Source organism: Anastrepha ludens, chromosome 6 (genome assembly GCF_028408465.1).
Source record: "Anastrepha ludens isolate Willacy chromosome 6, idAnaLude1.1, whole genome shotgun sequence".
Classification (NCBI taxonomy): Eukaryota; Metazoa; Arthropoda; class Insecta; order Diptera; family Tephritidae; genus Anastrepha; species Anastrepha ludens.
The window spans coordinates 43102414-43129264 of NC_071502.1; the positions used below are offsets into that span (position 1 = coordinate 43102414).

Consider the following 26851-nt stretch of genomic DNA (forward strand, 5'->3'; position numbering starts at 1 on the left):
AAAAATTCGAATTAGAATTTTAAAGGTGAGCTCTTTAACAGACCGTTATTCGGCTCTGAGCGAATTTGGTAGACCAGCTGATAGGCTGACGTGGTTTGGAGTGCGTTAACAAAAAAACTGCGATTGTGTTGGTGATTTTGAAATTTTGTAATCAGAATTTTTAGAAAATATTCGAGTACTCAGTAATATGGCTTATGAAATTTTAGTAGTGGCAAGTTTCAAGCGACTGAAAAATAGCTTGGATTTTCTCTTTTCTGACGACGCTTTGCACTTTATTCCATATAAAAACTAACTTCTTCTGAAATAAAATACGCACGAACGTTTAACTTTAGAGCTATGCTGCGGGACTTTTTGTCCTTGAATTTCTTTTAGAGTCCGGATCTGCTAGAAACTTTGCCTAGAAAACTTTGCCTTTCCATACAAATTGACCCACCCTAATGTATTCACGTATGTATATGCACGAAGGAAAATTTATTAATTGGTAATACATCATGGGATCATGTGGGAAAATATTACAAATTCCTATTAAAACTTTACTTTTATGACTTATGTATTAAGATGATAAAAGCAAATGAAGTGTTAAAATAAATAAGGGGTTTTTTTTTTTAATTCAGTACAACACAATTTGACTATAGATATAAAAAAACATTAAAAATAAATAGTAAAAAACAAAAAAATAACATAATAACAAATAAATAATAAACAATTTTTAAATGGCGGTCCAAATTGGCGCCATGCCCACTTACGACAAATGTGTTATTTTTCTTTAATTGAAAATTTCTCGTAATATTTCATTTTAGGACGCGTAATGACTAATCAAAATTCTTCTTAACATTTGCAAACTCAGAAACCGCACAGAAAACCAAGAAGTTGCATATTTCATTTCCCCTTCATGTTTTCCATGATCATTGCTTGTGCATTTACTCTCTTTATTGCATTTGGTATGCATACGAGTGTACACAAGTTTCGTGTGTAAATAAACGATCTACCAATGACGGTCAAGGAGCGAAACTGCTCTCATTTTGTTTGCACTCGTTTCCTTTGTAAAGATGGTGATTTTGTTTTTGCTCTAGTACAAAACGATTCAATTTGAACGTAAATTTTGTGTATCTTTGCACGATTCGTTCGTTTCGTTTGTTTTCCAACTCTGAAAATAAGAGAATATCATAAAAATATATTAAAAGCAAAATGTCTCAGCATACGAAAAACCAATTCTTTAAATATAATAGAATAAAAAAATACATAAATTAGTGAAAGTGTCACGAAGCCATAAGTCCAAGAACGCAAAATTCAAAATACGCTAGCACACCCATACCCACACAAACACCCAAAAAACAGCATTTGGCTAGATTCCGACATTCACGTTTGTTTTTATTTTATTGCATATCATAAATACACACATGCATATGAGTATGTATGCATGTGCATGCCCGTACGAATGCAATGAACTGCTACTCTGAAAATGCATTAATTACGTTTTCGCTTTTATTTTGGTTATTTTATTTGTATTGATCGGTTCTTAACGGAACTGTTACTCGTTGTGCTGCTATTTTCTTGTTGAAGAAACGAACACAGGTACATATGGATGTATATATGTACATACGAAGGTGCTTATGAGTATTTTTAAATATATTAAAGGGAGTATAAGTACACATATCAGGTGTTTTTTAGAGCTTAAAATGATAATACAAAACAAAAATATTGTTGAAATGATTTTTTTTTATAATCTGATAGATAATTTCATGACATTCATTTTTTGAATATGGCATCCGGCATATGTTCGCCGCGGCTACGACTTACATACATGGTCCATTCGATCAGCCCAATTTTTGATTACTTTTTCCAATAAATCTGAGTATTAAATCAAAATTAGCCCAATCAGCAAAAATGTGACGCAAACGATGGTCATTTGACTTCAATTCGTGCACGAGCTGTATTTTATAGGTACGTAAGCCTTATGTAAAATTTTCCACATAGTCGAAGGACAAAGGCAAATAAATTGCGAACGACGACGATTCGACATTTTCATGTCCTCTTCTTTGAACTTCGTGAACAGATTTCATTGAACAGCTTAAATTTCTCCAATTGGGAAGCGTTGTTCTGGCATTAATTTATTATGTTATGGCTTGTCAAACTTTACTGAACAGAAATGCCGACACAGTTTGCCATTCTCAGTTATCAAACCATAGTTATCGATATCAATAATTCTTATGCAGCTAAAAAAAAACACCCGATACATACACTCACGTGCATATGTTCGCATGCACACGTATGCCTGGCTCTAATGCTCGGAAATCCATTCACGAACGCTACATTCAATAAATATCGCGATATTCACCAGAAAAGTGCGCCATACCGAGAATGTAAACTATGTACGTGCAAAACACCGTTTGAACAGACACATGTGTAAGTACATACATATGCGTTAGTATGCATACTTGCATAGAGGTATGTAAATTTGTTATTACGTATTTGTAATTGGTTGGCAGTAGCTTAGCTGTTACTCTGTGGCAACTAACAACCAGTTATTTAATAGTTGCTGACCGCTCCCGCAAACGTCAAAAAATTTATGAATTTTAATTTTTATATTTACAACAAAAAAAATCTATATGCATACATGATTTTTAATTTGCATATAAAGGGTGATGAATTTAAATGTATCGGATTTTAAATTGAAATAAAACAACAAAAATTCAAATTGATTGCTTAATATTTATTATTTTTTGTGTAGAACCATGCATGACATTTATTTTTTAAAGATAATCCATCTCAAATGTTGGCCGTAACTGCGCGCAGATTCGGTCATCCATAAACACCAATTTTGATTGACGCGCGACTCGCTGGAGGACTTCGGTCGGTATCTCGTGAATAACTTTATTAATGTTGGTTGCCAATGCTTCAATCGAAGTTGGTTTATCCACAAAGCATTTAGACTTTACATATCTCCACAAATAAGAGTGCAAAGGTGTGATACGCACGGTCTTGGTGGCCAATCCACTGGTCCGAGACGAGGCTGCACCAACCAGTTATTTTTAATAGATGTAATGGCTGTTCTTGAATGGCTTCGAGTCGCTCTTCAATCTGAGCACCCTTTACATATATATGTGTGCATATACATACACACACCACTCATTTGTAGCAAAAGTTTCATATTTAAAATAAAATTAATTTTAAAATCTGAACATTAATCTGAAAACTTTGAAGCAGTTTTTCTCGAGTTTTTGAGTTCTGACGTTCTTATATGACTGGCTCAACGAGTGTATGTACAGTGTCGAGCATAACTGAATGCACTATGATTCTTTTTTTACCTACAATTTTTTTTTCAAGCTAGGTTTTTTTGTAATTTTTTTAAATATTGTTCATTCTTTAGCCAAAACAACAAATTTTCACCTAAATTTTTAACTCGTTTACTCGGAATTTTTAGAAAATTTTCTGATACGTAGCAATATGACTCTTGAAATTTTCTTTAACCAAAGCCACATAAATAAAACTTTCAAACTTTATATAAAATTTAGAAAAATTCAAAAAGCTTTTATCTAAATTTTGAACTTTTTAAAAGCAATTTTTAGAAAATGTTCGAGTACGCAGTAACATGGCTCATAAAATTTTGGAAATGGCAAGTTTTAAGCGAGTGAAAAATCGCTCGATTTTTAATATTTCTCTTTACAGACGGCGTTTTGTACTTTATTTCATATAAAAACAAATTTTTTCTGGAAGAAAATGCGCATGACAGTTTCCCAAAAAAATGACCAATTTTACCAATTCCAGTTTTTTATAAATTGTACTTTTTATATGAAAAAATTGCACGCAACAAAAAAAATTTGAAACTTCATCGCAATTTTCGCCACTAAACTTTTTTTGCTACAAAAACCTTTGGACTATAAAACTGCATACTCGAATTTTGTTCTAAGACTTCATATTAAGAAGTGCAAAATTGAGATGAAATTTTTTCTAAATTTTGTATAAAGTTTGAGAGCCTGATTTACATGGCTTTGATTAAAGAATAGACAATATTAAAAGCTCGAAAAAACATTGTAAATATTAAAATAAAAAAACTCATAATGCACTCAGTTGTGCTCGCCACTGTGTGTTACAAATATTCCCAGTAAGAAATTCAACTAACCTTAAGTTCACATTAAGCGCACTATTTCTCAACAACTTGTCACTAATACTAATACAACATCAGTTTACCTAAACGTATTTGCTTTTGTTGTTTTTCGCTTATTCCAGCGAACGTACAAAAGACGTATATCATTGATTAAAATTTTTGTATGCTTTCGGTTGAGTCGGCATAATTTAATTTTTTTTTGGGAAGTGTTTAAAACGTGCTTCAGTTGTACATGCATACATGCATATTACATATACTATACATGCTTTATATATGTGAATATAATTTATGGATAATACGTGCTTTCAACCAAATGCGCCGTGCGACGATGAATTCTCCACATGATATACCACAGTTAAAGTAGATGATGATATGCTTCATTTTCGTTACTATGCGAACTTCTCATACGAGTACAACACTGCGTATGCGTGACGGGAAAATCAAAAGCATGCACAAATTCTGAGCACCAGCAGGATAGGTATTGTTTTAGAAAATTTCTGTCAACATCCCTTCTCATATTTAATTAATAATTTAATAATTATGAATAAAGCTTCGGCGTTGGGCTTTTCAAACCCAAGCAGAGCAAGAACATCACGCAAAACCAGCCTGCATTGGGCCAGCACCTTAAGAGTCGTGACATACACACCTTTCTGTATTCTCTCACCTTCTGCGTATGATTTTGCTAGATATTTCATTGTTATAAATCTAATTCGAATGTTCTAATTCTAAAGTACGATATGCATCCTTCATCTGGAGACCTTATAATGCCTGTCACTATCTTAGATGGAATTTTAACTTTACACCTATTACATGCAGTTGACTTTAAAAATATTTGCCTCAATAAGAAAAGCTGAGGATGTACTTAGGCTGGTCTTAATGAACTCATTTTTTGGTGTACATATTTATGTATCTCTTTAAATTAAAAAAAATGTTTTCAAGTCGTTTACTTTAAATCTCGTGATATTCTACAATTGTCATATCATATCTCTAATAATTTCCTCCAATCTGTGAATGAGATCAAATGCCTTGGAGTAAATTTTGACTCCAGTTTTTCCTTCTCAAGTCATATCAATTATATTATCTCAAAATCATATTCGATCTTGGGCTTTGTTAGACGTAACAGTTCAAACTTCTCAACCCCGTACACGATGCAATTACTATTTATATATATATATACATATATAATTGGCGTTTACACTCTTTTTGGGAGTTTGGCCGAGCTCCTCCTCCTATTTGGGACGTGCGACTTGATGTTGTTCCACAAATGAAAGCACCTACAGTTTTATGCCGGCTCCTAACTGCAGATATTTTTTATGAGAAGCTTTTTCATGGCAGAAATACACTCGGAGGTTTATCATTGCCTGCTGAGGGGCGATCGCTATTAGAAAAAACTTTATCTTCATTTTGTTGTTTCACGGAATCCAATCGGCTACGACCGCCACCATGACTCCAAACCCTCATATTATTCTATATGCCTGCTTAATCACTTTGAAATCTCTGCAATCTCTGCGATCTATTTTGTCTTCATCTTTCGTGTTTCATATTATTCAAGGTGTTGTGGATTGCACCTCCCATCTGCAGCGAATCTATCTTAATACCCCATCTAGAGCACTACGTAATGAACATTTTTCCGTATTGGATTTATGAGAACTCTGTATACGTCATGAGAGCTCTAATCGAACTCAACTCTATTTACAAATCTATTGGGGTTGACTTTGCTTCTTCTAAACACTCTTTCATTTAGTATGTTTTATTATATTTTTTCCTTACGGATTAAAATTATTATTATAATATATTATATTATTTGTTAAAAAATCTGTATTAGTCTGTATGACAATTTGTTTTTGTTGCCTAATTTTTACTTCAATAAATGAATAAATAAATATAAATCTGTTATCTGATATATTTATCTCTAGATCTCTCCATTTTAACTATTAGTTCCATGTGCCGAAAGTTTTTCTGCAAATGTAAGAAGTCCGCAGTACATATATTTATGAGGCAGGAATGCCATTATTCAAATATTACAATTTTATCATTATGTAAACAAATCTGTTATATATAAATTAGTTGTCATTTTCCCTTCCAGGCTAGTCTCTGAAACCACTTAACTGATTTCGATGAAATATTTTTTTTAATATGTAATTTGGACCAACCATTAAGGTAGCATACTTAGTTTTTTGATTTTTTATTGGTAAATACGTTTTCTTTACGATTAAGTTTTCCTAAAAACGTAAGCGAAAAATCTTCGTTTGAATTCTCTCGCATCTCACTCTAGGAAGGGATAATTTTATGTCAAAAATGCGACGTTGCAACTGAAAGACGCTAAAGAAGAGTCAAAAATATGGATGGTGAGATTTCGATTGAAGCAAGTTTGAGTGCCATCGAAGAAATGAAAAGGGTCTTGAAAGAAACAGTTGATCGACTATTTCAGAATGAAATTGATGAAAATTTTGGACTCCTTCTCAATGTCAAAGGTCTTATTTATCAGGAAAAAGAAAACGATCTAAAAAAAAAGTGCAACGAGTTAGCTCAATGCTACGTGAGTGATATTGATGCAAATGAACTTTACGAAGAAATTCTTGGCTGCAGGATGTTGCTCACGAGCCGAAAAACACCATTTCAAGTCCAGAAACACTCCTAGAAATCATTGTTCAGTTCGGAGATGAAAGCGTGTTCCCGAATCTTCGCGCCGCAATTCAAATTCTACTGACAATAGCTGTTTCCATTGCTAGCTGTGAGAGATCCTTCAGCGAGTTAAAACTTATACTGTCTTATAAGCGCTACAATGGGTGAAGAAAGATTGTGCTATTTGGCGTTATTAAGTGTAGAAAAGGTTGAAGAACAAAAAAAACTGATTTCGATGATATTATCAATAAATAAAGTGGGCGCTATGTCCTCCAAGTACGCCTCTGGTCGCTGCTGATACTATTTCTGTGTCCGCTCTAGTAATATACTGGTGATTTGAAGGTGTATATGTGAGGTCTCGATCGCAGTAGTTCACATTCGTTTGAAGCTTAAAGATCCCTTTTTATTTGACGACAAAAATGTCCACGTTTGTCCCGAAAAAAACAGCATTTGCGGGAAGTCATGCTTCATTATTAAATACCTTTCAAAGAAAAGTGCAGCTGAAACGTGTCGTATATTGATTAATATTTACAGTAATCTCGTTCCATCAAATACAACTTGTAAAGAGTGGTTTCGACGCTTCCAAAGTGACAATTTCGACGTGAGTGATACAAATCTCGAAGGGGCACCGAAAAAAGCGGCCGGAATGGAACGGTAGACATGACAAACTAATTTTGCTGCATAACAACGCCGGCCGCACGTTGCTAAATCGGGCCAGAAATATGTAGAGGGACCCAGACATTACACGTTCCAAAAGTATTGAAATAACATGAACTGTAACACTTATTATGCATGTCTTCATGTATCTACATACATATGTACGAGTATGTAAATTCCTCCAAGCGACGCATAATTTTATAGTTAAAAATAATCTATCAAACATTTTAAAATTCACGACCGGAAAGAATGCTCCAGTACAGCTTACGAATTTCCTTTCTAGAATATCATAACTTGGCTTAGAGGCATACATTTACATATATGTACGTATACAAGTATGTGCGTATTATACATTTAAATTAGGCGTGTCCTTCCTTAGCAGCCGTATCGTATGAGGTAAATACCCGCTTTTTTGTTTACTGAACGTTTTTTTCAGCTGCCTCAAATACGTAGTAACTTTAACTGCACGAGGTTTTAAAATAAATTAAAAGCTCATGTTTGCATTTTTATATATTATAATGCATGAGTCATCTGTTATGACGTATATATGCGTGTATTTAAACAACTGTAGCAGCTTTTGAACAATTTACATTCACCTCAACATCAAGAAAAGTTCAATATTGAAGTGGTACTAATGTGAGAATGTATTCATTGAGTGAATACACATACACATACACATACATATATACACCACACGGAAAAAAATATAAAACCAACTAAATTTCTTATATTTTTATTATCATTTCAAAGCTAAGAATTTATGTTTTTTAAATCTAAACTTTTAATGGTAAATGTTATAAAAATATCCTGAAATAACCACACATTTCACGAAGTTAAATTAAAATTCTTTCACGAAATTTAATAAACAATTTAATTTATTTTTAATTTAATAAAAAATTCTAAAAAAGTATAAAAGTATAAAAAGATGATATCGATATCATCGGCCTTAACAACCGCGCTGTTAGTTCTGCCTTCTCCAAACTGGATAAAGAGGCAAAGCGAATGGGTTTGGTGGTGAACGAGGACGAAACGAAGTACCTCCTGTCTTCAAACAAACAGTCGGCGCACTCGCGTATCGGCACCCACGTCACTGTTGACAGTTATAATTTTGAAGTTGTAAAAGACTTCGTGTATTTGGGAACCAGCATTAACACCGATAACAATGTCAGCCTTGAAATCCAACGTAGAATCTCTCTTGCCAACAAGTGCTACTTTGGACTAAATAGGCAATTGAGCAGTTAAGTCCTCTCTCGACGAACAAAACTAACACTCTACAAGACTCTCATCATGCCCGTCCTAACGTATGGCGCAGAAGCTTGAACGATGACAACATCCGATGAAGCGACGCTTGGAGTGTTCGAGAGAAAGATTCTGCGTAAGATTTTTGGACCTTTGCACGTTGGCAACGGCGAATATCGTAGACGATGGAACGATGAGCTGTATGAGCTTTACGACGACATAGACATAGCGCAGCGAATAAAGATCCAGCGGCTTCGTTGGCTGGGTCATGTCGTCCGAATGGATACAAACGCTCCGGCTTTGAAAGTATTCGATGCGGTACCAGCTGGTGGTAGCAGAGGAAGAGGAAGGCCTCCTCTGCGTTGGAAAGATCAGGTGGAGAAGGACTTGGCTTCACTTGGTGTGTCCAATTGGCGCCGGTTAGCACGAGAAAGAAACGACTGGCGCGCTTTGTTAATCTCGGCAAAATCGCGTAAGCGGTTATTGCGCCAATTAAGAAGAAGAAGAAGTTTATAATTTGGAGCTTAGTAATTTGAGTTGAATCTTGATTATAACTTGTTGAAGTCGTCGAGACATCGATTTGATTAAGTTTTTTTATAATATATATGTATATTAGGGCGGGTCGATTTAAAAATTGCTCATGGCTCTGTGAAAATCGTATTCTAGGGATCAAAATAAGAAACTTTGCCGAAGGAACCATACCTCTAAAACGAATTCTGATGTCCCCTATTCTATAATCATGTTGGCCTTATAATTTTTTCGTGCGGTGTATATATAACTGTAGATGAATGAGCTTAAGTCGCACTTATATATTCTTACATATTTATGTACGTATTGGTATTGTAAAAATTTAAATTAAAGAAATGTAAATACATACATTCATATACGAGTCGCTGAGATGTGCTCACCCAATTGACATGCACATACATACGTTTGAGTTTAACTTGAGGTTAAGTTGAAGGCTAGGCTATTTCTCAAAACTCGAACGTTGATTCTTAAAAGTGTAACAAGTAGTTGTTGTTTCTTGACGGTGCTAGACTTTTTCTTCCATTCAAAAAAATTCGTGCATGCACTTTGTATGAAAAAAAGCATGATGTGTCAGCAAAAAAAAAAAAATTAAAAAACAAACTATATTTTCCAGTTACTGGAAACTTGCACCAAAAAGCAATGGGCTATAACACATGGACTGAAAAGTCCCGGGCCTAACAAAGAAAACACGTTTTTTTGTATGTTCAAAATTAACTTCATTCATCAAAGTAATTTCCATCAAGAACAACGCAATCATTCTAGCGCCGCTCTAACATTTCAATACCACTTTTGTAGAACAAGTTATCTTTTGGCTCAAAATAGGCCTCAATTTCAGCGGTAACCTCTTTATTCGAGCGAAATTTCTTACCGGGGAGCAAAATCTGTGAGCCAAATCAGGTGGATGTGGGAGCGATTCGAAGTTCAATTCATGTATATTAGTTTTGCCATTGTTTTGATTAACTTGTGACCCGGTGCCCTGTCTCGATGAAACAAAACAGTGAGCAAACACGGCACCCACTTTGAACAAAACTTTCGCATAGTCAAATGCTCATGCTATATAAGGCCAACATTTTTTTTTTTTTTGATATCTTATGATGTCAGCTAATTCACGCAACTTCACTTTTCGAACATTCATAACGATTTGGTGGATTTTTTTGATCTTTTCTGGTACTGCAATCCTCGCCTCATTTATACGTCCCCTGCGTTGTGCATCATCGGTGTCTCTACGAACACGTTTGAGATCAGCAAACCATCGTTTTATTGTTGTTTCTGACGCAGCGGAGTCCCCATTAACACTTTTCAGGCCATTTCTTCGCTTGAACGGTAATTTTTCTCATAAAAAGCATTGTAAAATTAAAACACGAAATTCTTTTTAATCCATTGTTTTGAAAATAACAAAAATAGCGTCACTCTTAGCACAATAACTCACGAACTAATGAATAGAATATCATGAAATTTTAACAGCTGTGTTTTTAAGGTTAGTATTAACTGAAAAAGAGGTGAATGCAATAAAACTAGTACCATGGAACCCTTCAGCTCATATGTTAAAATTGCATACCCACAAATACATTATGTCAAAAAAGTACCGCGAATTGTTCAATAAAACGCAAAATAATTGTTTAATCATTAAAATTTATTTTGTCGCCTTCAAAATAGGTTCCATTCGAAGCAATACACATATGCCAATGATTAGTCTAGTCGTCAAAGAACCTTTTAAACGCGCTTGAAAAGATCTTCTTCAGCTCCTTCAGCGCATTCTCCTTAATGGCATCTATCGACTCAAAGCGGCGTCAAAGCCGAGTGGCAATTTAAGCTTTGGGAAAAGGAAAAAGTCACAGGGGGCTAAATCCGGTGAATACGGTGGTTGTTCGATGATATTTGTCGAGTTTTTGATCAAGAAAATGTTCTTTCCACAAATTGGAACGTTTCCTACGCAGATTCTCTCACACACGTCTAATCAAAGAAAACGAGTAGCATGAATTTCACTTTTGACCGACTTTGACGTGGTTTCTTGGGTTTCGGCTGATGTGGATAGCGCCATTCAGCCGCCTGTTGACTGGTTTGCATGTACCTACGTCTCATCACCTTTTATGATGCGCTGAACAAACGTTAGGTCCGAATTCACTTGCTCAAGCATGTCTTCAGCCTCCTTCTTCCGATGAGTTTTTTGAAAGAAATTCAACTCTCTTGGAACGAGTCGAACAGTCACGCGTCTCCTGCCCAATTAATGGTGTAAAATGTTGCGAATTGATTCGTGAGACACGCTAAGGTAAAACGAGCTACCTCCCTCAAACTTAAATGATGGTTTTCCAGCACTATTTCTTTGACTTTGTCGACGTTTTCATCCGTTGAAGACGTTGATGGGGACCAGATCGGGGCAATACACTCGCCATAGGCTTTCTGCAACATTTTCAACGATTCGGCACACGAAATCCCGTTCAAAACACAAAATTTAAGATAAATTCTTTGTTCGATATTTTTATCTATAGTGAAAATCGCAGAGCACACCTGCGTTTGACTGCTATATGTATATTAATTAAGTGCCAAATACAAGCTACACGCTCAAACTCTGCGATATTATAGAGGACAGTTGTTCCAACATTCCAGCAAAAAAGATTAGACATATGTGTAACGCGCGCTTTTTAAATAAACAATTCCCAATAATTTTTTTGACAGAATGTATATTGAAGCATTTGTATTAATCCTTGAACTTCGTTATATAGAGGTTTGACCGCACAAGTAGAGAATTATAGCACAGCATAGAAAAAATGTTGCGTTTTTTTTATTTTTTTCTGTTATACTTTCAAATGTTTAGGACGTTATTGCTTGAAACACACATTAACAAAAAGGAAGCTGATATTTTTTTTATTTTTATAAAAAATTAAAATAATTAAAAAAGCCGTTGACGCTTCTATATTCGCCGTTTGAATTATGTCTATTCCTGTTTTAATAAGAAAATGTTTTTTTTTATTCCCTCGCGCTTTTGTCTCAAAAGTACCACAATTGTGTTCACCTAACGGTTGTATATAACAGCATTAACTAGTCGAGATTGATGATGAGAGAAGTTAATTTAGCCATGTCTGCCCGGCCCGGCGCACGATGACTCGTACAAAAATTAATATATTTCAATGAAAATTGGTACACATATTAGCCTTAGTTCAAGGTAGGCTGACACTGAAAATTACTGAAATCGGTCAATAATGGCCTTTATTATGAGCAACATTCGATCTTCGACTATAGTCGAAAATGCTGATCGAACGAATTTTCATTTGGTATTATGGTGCTCATTCGTTGAAAAATAGGACTATTGTGAATTTCAATCGCTCGACGCATTTACAATAGATAATTTTTTCTCAGATGATACAGCAAATCAAAATAAAGGAAAAAACCGATTGTATTGAAATTCGCTTGTATTGTATTGAAATTCGCTGAAATTTGCTAACAACATTTTTAAAAGTTAAAAAGTATTTTTTGTGAAAATGAGTACAACGGAGTTGTGGTTCGACGATTTATCAGACGATAAAAGATTAGCGGAACTAGCTAGAAGTAGAAAACAGTTGAGGGGCGCATCCAACCCCTTAGAAATGGCTTCCACTGAGTACGTTTAGAATTTTCAAAATGTGTTGACGTACTTAATATGACATAAATTTCCTTACAGATTTTTAAAGAACTTTAGATCATCTAAAGAGGCGTTTATGGACCTACTGTCCAGTACAGAAAACCACTTGCAGCAGTGCACCCGAGCCAAAACTTCCAAATATTTTAAAGCTAGTCACAGTTCTGCGATTTTATGCTCACGGATCGTACCAATTGAGTATTGGTAATGAAGGTATGCTAGGACTTGCTCAACCCACTGTGTCTGTTGTGCTATCGGAAAAAATAGATGTCCTGGAAAATTATATTTGCCAAAGCTGGATACAATTTAGTAGTACAGAGGCTGATCTTCAACAAAGAAAAGCACATTTTTATAGCAAATGCAGCATAAGAAATGAAGTTCTTAGAATGTTATAGAAAAATCTAAAAAGTATTAAATAGAAACCTTTACGCCACAGTTTCTGTTTTATTTTTGTTATAAATTTTCTTTATTCAATTATTCGTCATTAGAAAAAAATATGTACATATTTCAGTTCCTCTACGTATTTCAGCCCATACCTGCCAAGGGAAAATAAAAATGTATTTCTATAAACATCACAAAAAAACCATTATTAACTTTAATCCATTTTGCTGCCGTTCTAACTGGTGGTCCCAAGCAATTCAGCTCCGTTGTAAATTCCTCCCATTTTTTTGCTGCTTGAACTTTGGTGCAAATCCCTTTTGCGAATTGTGGATTCTCTTTCATTAATGCAACTAGCCTTTCTAATTAGAAAATTTTGAAAAAATGGCAGTGCCACTACCTAAGGCCTCTTCTTTTCGCCAAACGTTGCAAATGGTGAATAGATGCAGCAACTGCTATGAATATCAGGTCAGTCCATAAGTTCGTTCGTTTTTTAAAGGTGGTTTTAAAATTAATAAAAAAAGATGTTTAAAGTATTTATTAATCAATAATATATTTTCCTTCATTATTTACAATATCTTCCCAACGCTTAGGCAAAGTTTTAATTCCCTGCTCAAATAATTGTTTGTCCTTGGAGCCAATATACGCTTCGATATCCCTTTTTATAGCTCCTAGTAGTTCTTGTTACTCATATGGGATTGAAGTCCACGGAAAAGGTGATAATCACAAGGTGCAATATCCGGAGAGTATGGTGGATGCGGCATTAGCCTCCATCCGAGCTCGTTCAGCTTGCCTAATGTTTGCCTTGCGGTATGAGGTCTTGCGTTGTCGTGGTGAAACAAAACTTTGCGTCTATTCACTAAAGACGGTCGATTTTTTTTAAGTGCCTCATTCAGGTTTGATAGCTGATGGGAATAATAATCAGCAGTTATCGTCTGGTTTGGTTCCAGAAGTTCATAATAAACAATACCGACCATATCGCACCAAATAGACAGGAGAATCTTCTTAGGGTGAAGGCCATCTCTAGGGGTCGGTTCTGGTGTTTCATCTTTATCTAACCATTGGCGTTTGCGAACAGGATTATTGTAAAGGACCCATTTTTCATCACCAGTAACGATACGGTTCAAAAAACTTTCATTTTCAAGCCGTTGCAGCAGCTGAGAACACACATTCACTCTTTGCTGAAGGTTGGCGACGGAAAGTCTATGCGGAACCCATTTTCCCAGCTTTGAAACCATGAAACTGTTCCATGCGCTGAATTTAACCTCTGAGCTAACATATCGAATATTCCATTTTATTTTTTAACAACACGTGTTTCTATCCGCGATTAAAATCACTTGTTGAATGCACAATATATCAAAGAAAATATAGATAGTCCCGTTATATTCCGCGAATAATTTTTTGTATGCAAAAATCGTACAAAAGTCAAGTTATTGGTAAAATACGCACGAACTTATGGACTGAACTGAATTACATTTGCTTGTAAAATAGTGAGTTATACCAGTTTTATGAGATACAGTCACACTCGCTAGCGGCGAATCTTGCTTGATAACTTACAAATTGCTGAGCGGAACAGGGAGAAAGCGAGCAAAGAAGTAGCGAATAAAAGAGGCCTATAATCAGGGCCGTAGAGAACATATCCGGGCCCCGGGGGAAAATTGCAAATGCGGGCCCTTTCCAATTATGTCTAATTCATATAAATACGTATAATCTCGAGTCCGGGCCCCCTAAGAACTCCGGGCCCGGGGTAAAAAGAAGATAAAGTTCGCACCCACGACAGTCGGTTCTGTATTACCGGAATGACCCAGATCTATATCCGGCCAAGGACGTATCACCCCAGCATCATTGCCTGTCTGGGATGTTCGTGCTGTTAAAACAACAGCAAAAGCACTTATTTACTTGTTAGGTGCTGGTTTCAATATTAAAAGCAAAGAGTAACAAACTTTTGGTAAATTTAAAGCTTAAAATAAATTATTTAAATTTCTAAGAACAAAAGTGCAAGCTGTGCAAAGATCTCAAATTATAATTTTCTTACTTCTGTATTTCTAATAATAAAAAAACACATTTCAAAATAAAAATAATTTATAAAAGACGCCTTTTTTGGCTTACAATAAGGTAATATACAATTTTTTGTGTTCAGTGAGACAAAACCGACAGAAATTTAAAATATAACACAATTTTCAAGAAATAAATAGGATTCCTATAACACGCACATATTGTTTTAATGTTTCCTCTACACATTTTTATTTAGTTTAGATCTTAATATATGTGATAATGTAAAAATCCCTACACTAGATTCATTTAAGTCTAGTGTACCATTTATCATTTAGAATATACGCCGCGAGTAATTCATTTGTTGTTGTGGTGGTTGACCTGGTTGCCCTTGCATTATCTGCGGTTGTCGCGCCAAATGCTCGTGTGCCGCGGCAGCATTTCGACCAGTTGCATAGCCTTGGGTTATGCTCGGCGCTGATTTGGGATTCTAAACAAAAAGCGAAAAATTAAATTAAATCACAAATTTCGAAATCCATTAATTTATTCTATGATAAACTAGTGCCGGTATTCGGTAAGCAGTCTCTAGTCACAAAAAAAGACTTTGAGTGGTATTTCCTATTTTTAGACCAATTGCTTTTCAACAAGCAGTCTCTAGCAAGTCACAATAAGAATAATATGGAAGAGGCGACTGTTGCGTTTTATTTGATTTAAAAAAAAACGCGACAGTGAAGCGAGGCTAGTTTTCTTGAATATAGTACAATGTTTAATGAATACGAATAAAAAGAAATTTTATCATCTTATAGAAATGTCCGTTTTACGAAATGGCCACTCGACGAAGCACGCAAGACCCATTTTTGATGGAAGAAAATACTAAAAGTCTTTTTTTAGGTTTCGATTAGTTAAATACTGGTTTCGGGTTAGTTAAATACTGGTTAGATGCATGGTGAAAAGATTTTTAGAGGTGTACTACCCAGCAGACCGTTATTCGGCTCTGAGCGAATTTGACAGATATGCCGACGTCATGCGTTTTGTGTTTCACTAATCTAAATCTAAATTTTGTGAAACACAGAACGAATGACGTAGAATCCAAAGTTCCCCTCAAAAGATTTTGTTTCACCATACCTAACGTGCAAACCTGGTATCTATCATCCTTGGGTTGGGTACACTGATTAGAAATATTGTTTAAATAATGGTTAAATACAGGCCATTAAAAATATTTGCTATTTTACTTTATTTCAGTCCTATACTTCCTTCCAAATGGCTCATATCAAAGCTGCATAGGAAATTGTAATTCGCAACTTAGTAGTTGAGCATAAAGAAATAAGCTACCAAATGCTGCTGATCATTACAACTTCACTAAGAAGGGGTATGCTATACATTCTGTAAAAAATATACATTTATTAGCATAAAAGCATTGGACTGCACCCATATCACCATAATTGCTCCGGCATCTTCGGCAGAAGTTACTACTCAAAAGCACATGGACGATAAGGGATACTCTAGTATTATCGTTATGTGACATTTTCTCCTTTTACACATATTTTATTAATCGATTCACAAGCTTGTTTTTATAGGAGATTTTTTCAGTAACAAAAAAAATTCAATGAATCGATTAATAAATTTACTTGCAGTCTTTATGCACATTTCTAACTGCAATCCACTATGATCTGAGTGCCTCTATTGGTTTTCACCACCAAATTTGGTGAATTTTCTGTGACTACAAATTGCTGAATACCCAAATCGTCCTCAGTCACAAAAATATTGGGCGTGTTCGAACTGCAATAATAGCGAGAGTGTTAGTTTTTATGAGATAGCGTCCACGTTCTGTCGCATAATTTCCTCAACAATGCCAAAGTCACACGTTTTGTCAGTAAACTGTTGACAATCTGATGCTCATCATCAGCTACTCAAGCGCAGTATAAAATGCACTGCAGAGTAGAAATGGAAGAGAACAAGTAAGTTTTTATTTAATAATTACTACCTTCAAGTTTTATATTATATATTTATTGATTTTAGGGCAAAATCAGCTTCAACCTAAATGAAGTTATTGGCCCATATTCCCATATTTTCAAACCCGTTCGGTGCGGTATGTATTCTGCAATATTGCGGCAGCTAACCAGCCGAGTATCAGAAACTAGCTATCAAAAAAGTTATATACACAGCCGCTAACACATATATGGCGTTCACACCCTTTTTGGATGTTTCGCCGAGCTCTTCCTCCTATATGCGGTGTGCGTCTTGCTGTTGTTCCACAAATATGGGGACCTACAGTTTTAAGCCGACTCCGAACGGCAGATATTTTTATGAGGCAGAAATACACTCAGAGGTTTGTCACTGTCTTACAGCAGCGACCGCTATTAAAAAAAAAAACCTTTTTCTATAATTTTGATGTTTCATGCACGGGTTTCGAACCTACGCACTCCCGAATAGTGGTAACGCACCAACGCATTGGGATACGCCGGTGGCTAACATAACATTTCAAATTTAGTGACTTCAGACTGCTGCTGAATAGCAGCATACGAATTATTTAGATCTCATGTGCACAGATACACAAATTCGTGTTATGAAATTTTTAGTGAAATATGTGAATATAAATATAAGTCATAAACTATGTTATATGTACCCTAACCTGTCCCGGATTGCTGCTAATTTGCATAATGTTGGGATGCAGCGACATGCCAGGCATGATTGGTGTATACACGACACCCTCTGGTAATTGATGAGGCGGTCCATGCCCCGACGGTCCATCGTGTTTCACGTCAGGATGATAACGATCACTGATTTTCTCCATTGTAACTTGTGGCTTTTGCGTTTGCACACCTGGTGGCACAGATGACACAGGACCTGATTGTGAAATGGGTGGCGCATCCAAACTAATATGATACACTTGTGTGGGTTTCGATGATCCCTGATCGGATTTCGAAACAGGCACGGAAGATGTTGGCTGCAAATCCAAGTGGAAACCCTGTCGTAATGGCAGACCATACGGATAAATTATGGCTGGGCCACGCCCATCCGGTTGTGGTTGTGGTGCATTACCTGTAGCAGGATAAAAGAGTGCACCCGGTCCTGGATACTGAGTCGGCGGTTCTGTGAAGTGAATTAAATACAGTCTTAAAATATTGTAATTTAGACATTATGTGATCTTACTGTTCCACGCCACTCGGGAATACTCAGCGCCACGGCGGCTTTCATCGTGCTCTGTGAAAAAATTATAGTTAAATGATTTATGGAAGATTGAATGCGTGTAAACAATGAAACGAAGCTTGCAAAGCAGAATTCTAATTGAAGAATATTGTCAGCCCAACCCTCTAATATGTTATTGATGTTTTATACTAAGCTTTGAAGATTGCAAGTATGGTATATTTGTGAAGAAATATTTGCTGTGAATTTTTGAATGAATTAGCCTAAAAAAGTGCCTAAAATTACTTTTTATGCGCTAATTTTTATCTGCCTTTGTATTTATAAGCTCAACATAATCATGTAGGTCACGGAATCCGATTGATTGTGAATATGAAAACGTACCTTAATACTGTTACAACAACAATAACGAGTGAAATTAGTTTTGATGCACTGAAAAATGAATTATTTTTTAATTTTTGAACTCGTTTTTGATTCACCCTAAAAACTAACTGTACAGTTGAAAGTCGTCATTTTAACCAAAACAAATACATAATATATTTTTGAATAGAAAACGGAAAAAATAGGGCGTTACCTACGTGTGTGGTTATTTTGATAGAAAAGGAGAAACTTGCAGAAGTCCATGCGACCATTCCAATCCTTTAAACGTGTGTGAATATGTGAATATGTGTAAGTACATATATTGATGGGTGTTCGCAATTAGTTCCATTATTTTATCAAAAAAAGTTGTTGTTTCCATTTAAAGGAACATCTATTCCCCTGGCAACCACTCTTAGAAATGGGAGGCATAAAAGAAGGGAAAAATGATGTTGCGCTGGTGAACTCCGACGAGCCGTAGACGTTCCGATGGTGGTGCTTGACGAGGACACCGGCGCAGAAGCCATGAAGGCTGGAGTGGAACACTCCAGATGGGATACACCCATTGCACTGATTACATCTAACCGAAAATGTGTTCGGGGGAAGCCGTCTTTGACAGACACAGCAGAAATAAACTTCGGGCTTAATGCCAGCACTAAGAAGTGTTAGCAGCAGTCTTGCTGCACGAAGCTGGCAGGTTTGATAGAGCTGCTGCAACAACAACAACCTCACCCAGGATTTTCACGGAAAATGCCTTTCAAAAGGATATGTGAAAAGGTAGTTAAATGGCACACATTCTTTTGAGGAGGGCCATAATTATTTAGCTCGACTTTAATAAGCTCTTAACACCAAGTGCCCACTTTCGCTATATTGCCTTTTACGAATCCACGCGCCATATATGTACCTATTGCTCTTTCATAAATTGATGATAAATTGTTTACTCTCTCATTGTTATTATGTTAATGCTACTCGCTTTTATATAATTTTAAATTTACTAGCATCTTTGCTTGGAACAAATCAAATTCTCAAATTTACATTGAAATGTACACTAACGAACATCAAAGAGCATTTAAGATAAGGAGATGCAGTTCCCGGCACGTTTCGTTAACAAAACTTGGCTACGAAATCCACTACCTACGGCAATTCCACAAAGAGGTGCTTTGGGTCCAGTGCTCTATACTATATTTATAGCCGACATCCCTATGTCAAACGATATTAACATGGCAAAATATGCTGATGACACGACTATTATTGCAATCTGCAGTTTCCCGGCAAAAGCCTCTTAACTTCTACAATCAGAACATGCATTTTTGGGAACGTGACTATTGCAATTGAAAATTCAAGTCAATTCGCAAAAATCAATTCAAGCTACTTTTGCATTAAGGAAGGAAGACTGCCCAAATTTTTCACTTAATGGTTCCAAGATACCCCAAAATGATACTGTTAAATATCTTGGAATTCACCTTGATCGAAGACTAACATGGACATTCCCACGGCAGCCGGTTCTATGTTACCGGAATGACTCGGGTTTTTCCCGACCAAGGGCTGCCGCCCCAGTAAACTAGTCCTGCCTAGTGTACCGTACTAACATGAAAAGCCCACATCAAAGAAAAGCACAAGCAACTTAAAATTAAAACCAAAAAAATGTATTGGCTTTGGGTCGAAATTCCCAAATCAGGATTGAAAACAAATTACGCCTATAAAAAACTATATTAAAGCCTGTCTGGACTTATCGCTATTCAACTTTATTGTAAGTGCGCATTAGTTCATTACTAATACCGAAAATCATAAAGACCTTAGTACCTTTTATATACATAAGAAATTAAGTGGCAGACATAAATAAAAAATAAAACAAAAAAAATTCTAGACATCAGTTTAACTAATAGAAGACTAAAAGGATATCATAGTTTAGATCTCCCAGATAGAGTTTAAATCTATTAATTTTGAACAGCATATCTTAAGTAAAAAAATATGTTAATCTTAAGTTATTTTTATAGTTAGTATATAAAAGCTAGCTCATTGAAGACTAGTCATTCCTCTTAAAAACTAATGTTAACAAATTTGCTTATTGTCTCTAAGATAGATGGCAAATTATAAATGAATACAAAGCATAAAAAATATTTTATCTTACTCGGCTGAGCATAGTTCGTGTTTTTATAATAGCTCTGATGTGTTGGAGGCGACGGACTCCGAGTGCGTTTAACTGGCTGATTTGTAACAGACTGAAAACAACACACTTAGATTCAAAATTACATATTATATAATGACTTGTGCTACCTACTTTCGGTATAATAGGTAATTGGTGATGTTGCATTCTAACGGGTGGTATGAAGACCTGCGGTGGCGGAGGTGCAACATTCACTTGCTGTGCTTGCAGTGCTTGCATTGCGAACATTTCATTGTCTTTTTGTTGTTTTTTACGATTTTCATCTTCGTTTAACACTTTCTTCAATTGCAAAAATAACTGTTGTTTCTGATTGTGCAAATCTTTAATTTGTTGGTCAAGTTTGGCAATTTTGCCGCGTGTGTCTTCTAACGAGACATCATTCTGATGATCGCGGTCTTCCCGTTCTTTACGCAAACGCTCCTCTTCCTCTTTCGCATCCACCTCTGTAAGGAAAAATACATAATTATAAGATTTGAAAGGTACTTTAATAATACTCACCTTCTTTTTTACGTTGGCGCTCCTTAAGAACAAATGCTTTTAACGCAGATTTGAGGCGTTCCTCCCGTTCGGCCTTAGCAGCAGCCGCATTGCTATTATTGTTACTATTATTAACAGCAGATGCTGAAGCGGATGGCATTTTAGAGTTAAACTTTTTCTCCGTCATCCTTTCCTCCTTCTTACGATATTTACTGAATAAACCTATTTTTGTAGTTAAACATTAAAAAAGCAAAAACAGAAAACCACAATTGCACAGAAATATAAGCATCAAGATTATTCCTGTAAAATTAACACAAGTAAAAACACTCTTCTTCTTCCTATTTTTTGACAGACGCTAAATACTTATTGGTGTGAATGGGGTTGCCGTGCAAAATTAACTAGTCATCTCGTCACTAAATTTGTAATTGCCTTCAATGGTAAATTTCAATGAAATTATCAATCGCTAATTCAAGTCATTAAATATTTTAAGACATATGTTGCCAACGTTTATGAAGCAATGCAATGTTTGACAGCCAATTTGGTATTTGTTTGTGACACTCGCATTGGCAGCATTTTTGATCATTTTAGTTTTCTAGACTTTTCACTTCTTTGCAAATAAAAGATTCGCCCAGATTTCCGGCGTCCTTCTTTCTTCTTCATCGTATAAATCAAAGCATGTTTTCAAACAATCAAGAGCGCTAGTTTACTTGAATACATTTTCAAAACGGCGATAACATAACAGGCAATAAAAACACCCGATATATTCCCATCGCATTGAGTAAAATTTTACAGTTGTTATAAAATGAACAATTGAGTGTCGACTTTGAGCATGGTTTAGTGAAACAATTGTTGGGTTCTACAATCATTTTTTGGGTTAAAACTTTTGAAGCGTGTTGACGTGTTAAACATTTTTTGACGCTTAGTTCTTTAAGTTTCTGGATCTGATATTGTAACTAAAGTGCAAAATAGTAGTTTTTTTTTACTACAAAATATATTATTATTAGAGGAAAACAACATATATATATATATATATATATATATATTAAAGAGTAACTTATTGTTTCGCACTAGTGTCAGATGTAAATAAATGCTTCCTACGTTTATTTTAATTGAAAGCAAGACGCACACATTTTGACGAGCTTTTTTTGAATATTTATTAAAAACTCTTTGAATTGCAATAAAATATTTCTCTATTTACAGATTATTTATTACCAAAGACAGAGTAGCTATTTACTTAGCAATTTATAATTTTGTCGGTGATCACATTTATTGATGGCATTTTAATATGTGATTAATCAGGTAATACCTGTATTATCATAGGCTTCTTTTGAAATATGAACATCCCTTATGTTTTCAATAATCTTGGAAGGACTTTCAATTTTATTCGACAGTGTGGCAGCACGATAATCGAAGAATGCTGCTCCTTTTGCAGAACTAGCCCAAGATACTATTAAGAATTAAATTTTTGTTTTCTGATATTTGTTAATATAATTTTGCTGCCACTCACTTAGATATGCAAATATGAATATTTCAAAGCAGTAATAAGTTTCGCATTGTATTGAATTCGAAAAAACTTACCATGACCTGATATGATGGCAAACATTTTTAAATGAAGAAGCAACACTGTTGAAAGGTATTTTTCGCCAGACAAAAAGAGCGAGACAAATCAATGCCCTGTCATTTGTGTTGAAGAAAACAAGTGCTGTTGTTTAATGTGCGTGTCGATTTATGTATTTATTAAATTAAAAGAAAATAAATTATTAAAATAACTTAAAAGTTAAGTTAAAAGTGAATGTGATATAAAGATTTAGTGTGAACTAAAAGTGCACGAAATTATTGCAAGTAAAGCACTTTTATCGTGTTTTTATGCCGAAAGCCAGGGAATCGGTCGCAGACATATCGGGCAAAAGTTAGAATAAATAAAAAAGAAAATAAACGTAACAAAAATTACTATAATTAAAATAGCAAGTGTATATGCTTCACAACTAAACAGTGGAATCCAAAAATAAACTCTTCAAGTCAATATCGGTGTCGAAAAGCAGCAGCGCGGAACGTGTGTTTGTGTGTATAGCAACCAAATAAGTGCCACCAAATAGCAGCACATTATCTAAGGAATCTACAGCAGCGAACATGGCGAGTAAGTATGCAGCAGTCAAAGATTCTATAAAATGCATTTTCATAAATTTTCCACATAACTGAAAACTCTTATATATGTTCGTATCTATGTATAGCTCTTTTTGTAGTAAGCTAGATAACTTCATTGCTGCTAATAAATAAAATTATTAGGTGCAATTGACTGCAGAGGCTTGCACACATTCGTTGCGTTTATGCCAATGTGTTTATCTTGAACAAAAATAAACAAAAAGGAATTTCAATGGGCATACTCCTTCTCTTTGTATTTTACGTGTAATATATATGTACGTACGCATATAGAAGTGATAGCAACAACAACAACGGGTTGCTTTTTAAATGAGGACAACCGATTTCGGGAGTAAAAGTGGTAGCGTTGGAAAGCCGCAGTCCTCTCCTCTCCAAATATACCCACTTTTAGCTAACGCAAGTTTAGTTTTTTTTTGTGATATTTGTAGTTAAAATTTTTAATTTGTTAAATACTCCTCGCCTTTCTCCTGTAAATGTTAGTACAGATCACCATTTTTTCTTTCACAAGCACTTTATATTATTTAAACTCATAGCATTTCTTACTATAAAACATTATTTATAAAAAAAAACTTATTAAAATACGATTATAAAATTAATCTAATTTGCACTCTGTCAAGTAGCAAAAATTGTTCGAATTTGACAGCGAACGAACGCGGTGCCCTCGAAACTACGCCTAGTACACATTTTCACTTCATTGCTACTTGTATTATGTTTATTTCTTCCGTCTCGTAAATGTTTTGGGGAGTGGATACCCTTAGCTATAATATTTATGTAATGGTTGTCCTGATGCAGTTGATGCGTTTGCTGTACCTGCGCAGGCTGTATGGATTTAAACTAACATTCTGCTTTTGAAAAATTAGGGCCACGATATATGCATACACAACTGTATGCATGCCCATGCTACAGTTCAGTCAGATGACAAAAGTACTCTTTCACTAAACAGCTTTCCAGTTGCGCCATAAAGTTCTTGTGTGAAAAATCAATATTTACAATCGTTTCTCCTCTAACTCCTTATCATGTACGCATCACCACATATGCGTGTGCTGCAATTTTATCTATTTGTGCTTCTGTGCGTCTATTTCAACTCAAGCTATTCTCCTGACAGCGTCACATAAACGGCTGGCATCGCCCCCATCCACGACCCACGGTCAACCCATAGCTCGATAAGCCGTGCTCATTAGACAAATGTGACTCCTTTGTAGTAAGTGTGCAATGCCTGAGTGGGTTTGGTAGCGATTTGTGGTCGGATGGAAATTAATTGTTAATAAATTGTTTTGGATGAGTGCACAAAGGGTTACATACGCATGTAACTAGTATATTTAAATAGAGAAAAAGGAAATTTAAATGAACAAAGGCCGGTAGTTGGAAGGCAGGGTTATGATTGTCATGGAAAGATAGACCTTATTTAATAATGAAGATTCGAGATGGTAACAAAATTTTAAATATTTTGACTTGAGTCCGTTCCTGATTTTGTTTTTTTTTTTTCTTTTAAAATGCATCTGTTTGTGGTTCTTGTGTGTTTGTTATCATGCAACGAATCCTATTAGTACAAAAGGAATTCTGTTGTACAAGTCTATATATAAATCAAAGAATCTGCGAGTATCTACTTACTTGCATACATACATATGCATGATAAGAAGAAGTTTTAAAGCATTAAAACATTAATCAGGTTCTCTCTTTCCTCTCTCTCTTGTAGTCACTGATATTACATTTTTTTTATTTTAATAAAAAAATTGAATGATCAACAAAAATATTTTCCTAAAAAACCGTTTGATTGCATTGCTATTTATTTTTAATTTGTGCATATATTCAACTATGTGTGTACATGCGTATATAACCTATATCGAGTAAAGTTTGAAAAAGTTCCAAAAATGCAAATATGCAACATGTTTTTAATTTCGCGCATAGTTAAACTGTTTGGTCGATATTCCAAATGCAATTTTTTTATATGTACGTACATTTATATGTGCACATCCATTTTCTTAGTATGAAAATGCCATTTACTTCTATTTTACTTCCGTTTATGGTAGCACATTATTATGCATACATAATTTTTCGGCTTGCTGCTTTATACTTGGATTCTTTGGTGTACAATATTAAGACTAAGTCATGAATAACTAATTACGTTATAAATCCATGAGCTAAAAGAGATCAAATTATACTGAACTAAATATATATATTCTGGTGGCTTAGTTTCTAGCCGCTCATGTTATTTTTAACAATTTCATTTTTTTGCTGGTCATATTGCATAACAAAAGTAAGTAAGTAAGTAAGTCGGCGTCAAAAGAAAGTGTACGCAATATATTGACAACTACATACTACAACAAAAACCAAATATAAGGCTAAGTTTCAAACTTTGTACTGAATTTATAAGAACTTGGCAAATTTTCATCAAAATTTCAAATCTTTTATTCTAAATTTTTAGAAAAATTTCGGGTATGCAATTTTGTAGCTCATTGAATTTTGGTATAATAAAATGTAAGTGGTTCAAAAATCGCGTTGATTTTCGAAAAAAATTTCTGCTGATGGTATTTGGTGTTTTCTAAATACAGAAAATGCACAACATCGCGACCGAAAAATATTCTTAAAAATCGGTGTGATTTTTGACCTACTCGAAACGTGCACTTTTTTTTTAGAAATTCTGAGTAAACAGATTGAAAATATGCCGATTTTTACAAATTTTATACAAAGCTCGAAAAGTTGCTTTATACATACGGTTCATGTTGTTGTATGAACTCTATTTTCATAAAACAATAATTAAATAATAAAACATTATCATTAGCCAAAGTACTAATTAAGTTAGGGTTATATTGTATATATTCCCTACAAATAAAATTAAAAATAATAAATAAAATATAATAATCAAAATAGATAAATAAATAAACGCTAGTACTACTAATACATCTTACACGTCTGTTCGAAATAATAGCAATGGCACGGGAATGAACTTCCCCGCCTTTCTCACAGTCTTCTAGAATTAATTGATATTTATTCAGGATTCTCTTTGCATACAGCTTCTTTAACATTTGCTTAAAGGGACCCGGTGGTCGAGAAATTTCAAAAAATCGTTTTTTTGTTTTTTAGATATATCGAAAGTGTAGTATCTTAAGAATAATTTCCTTGCTGAAATTCCCAATATTATAGCTTCTGCAGCCCATTAACTAGGTAGAGAGCGGACCGCGCGTTTGGTTTTAGTGTTTCAGATAAATAGAAGAACCAAAATGGGCAACAACACCGTCCAGGTCCAAGTTTTGGGGAGGGTCAACTTCAGCGCCATTTTTAAAATTAAATAAAATCAATTTTTTTTCAATTTTGTATGCAAAAGATGGTTGACTCTATTATTTCCAGGTACCACTTGGCATCCTTGGTTTTCTTTTATCCAATATACTGGATCAGTACCATA

At 34.9% G+C, this 26851-nt stretch overlaps 2 protein-coding genes across 3 annotated transcripts in view; one reads left to right on the forward strand and one right to left on the reverse strand.

Annotated features, from left to right (window-relative positions):
• Positions 1–15215: 15215 nt before the first annotated feature.
• Positions 15216–21647, reverse strand: LOC128867596 (G protein pathway suppressor 2). Of its 2 annotated transcripts, none has more exons than XM_054108979.1 (6): positions 21310–21647; positions 20926–21254; positions 20776–20866; positions 18297–18347; positions 17770–18236; positions 15216–15633 (listed from the first exon to the last, which is right to left on the reverse strand). In XM_054108979.1, the coding sequence occupies exons 1-6, from the start codon at positions 21473–21475 to the stop codon at positions 15478–15480; spliced, it is 1260 nt and encodes a 419-aa protein (XP_053964954.1). In that variant the 5' UTR covers positions 21476–21647; the 3' UTR covers positions 15216–15477. The 2 variants fall into 2 exon arrangements, with proteins under 2 accessions (XP_053964954.1, XP_053964956.1); XM_054108981.1 differs by having other exon boundaries at positions 17776–18236; positions 21310–21646.
• Positions 21648–22946: 1299 nt separating this feature from the next.
• The window catches only part of LOC128868895 (GTPase-GDP dissociation stimulator vimar), a 53923-nt gene continuing 50018 nt past the window's right edge, over positions 22947–26851 (forward strand). The window contains exon 1 of the mRNA XM_054111468.1: positions 22947–23425. Within this exon, the coding sequence (XP_053967443.1) occupies positions 23419–23425 (7 nt within the window). The 5' untranslated portion in view covers positions 22947–23418. The remainder of the gene's footprint in view (positions 23426–26851) is intronic.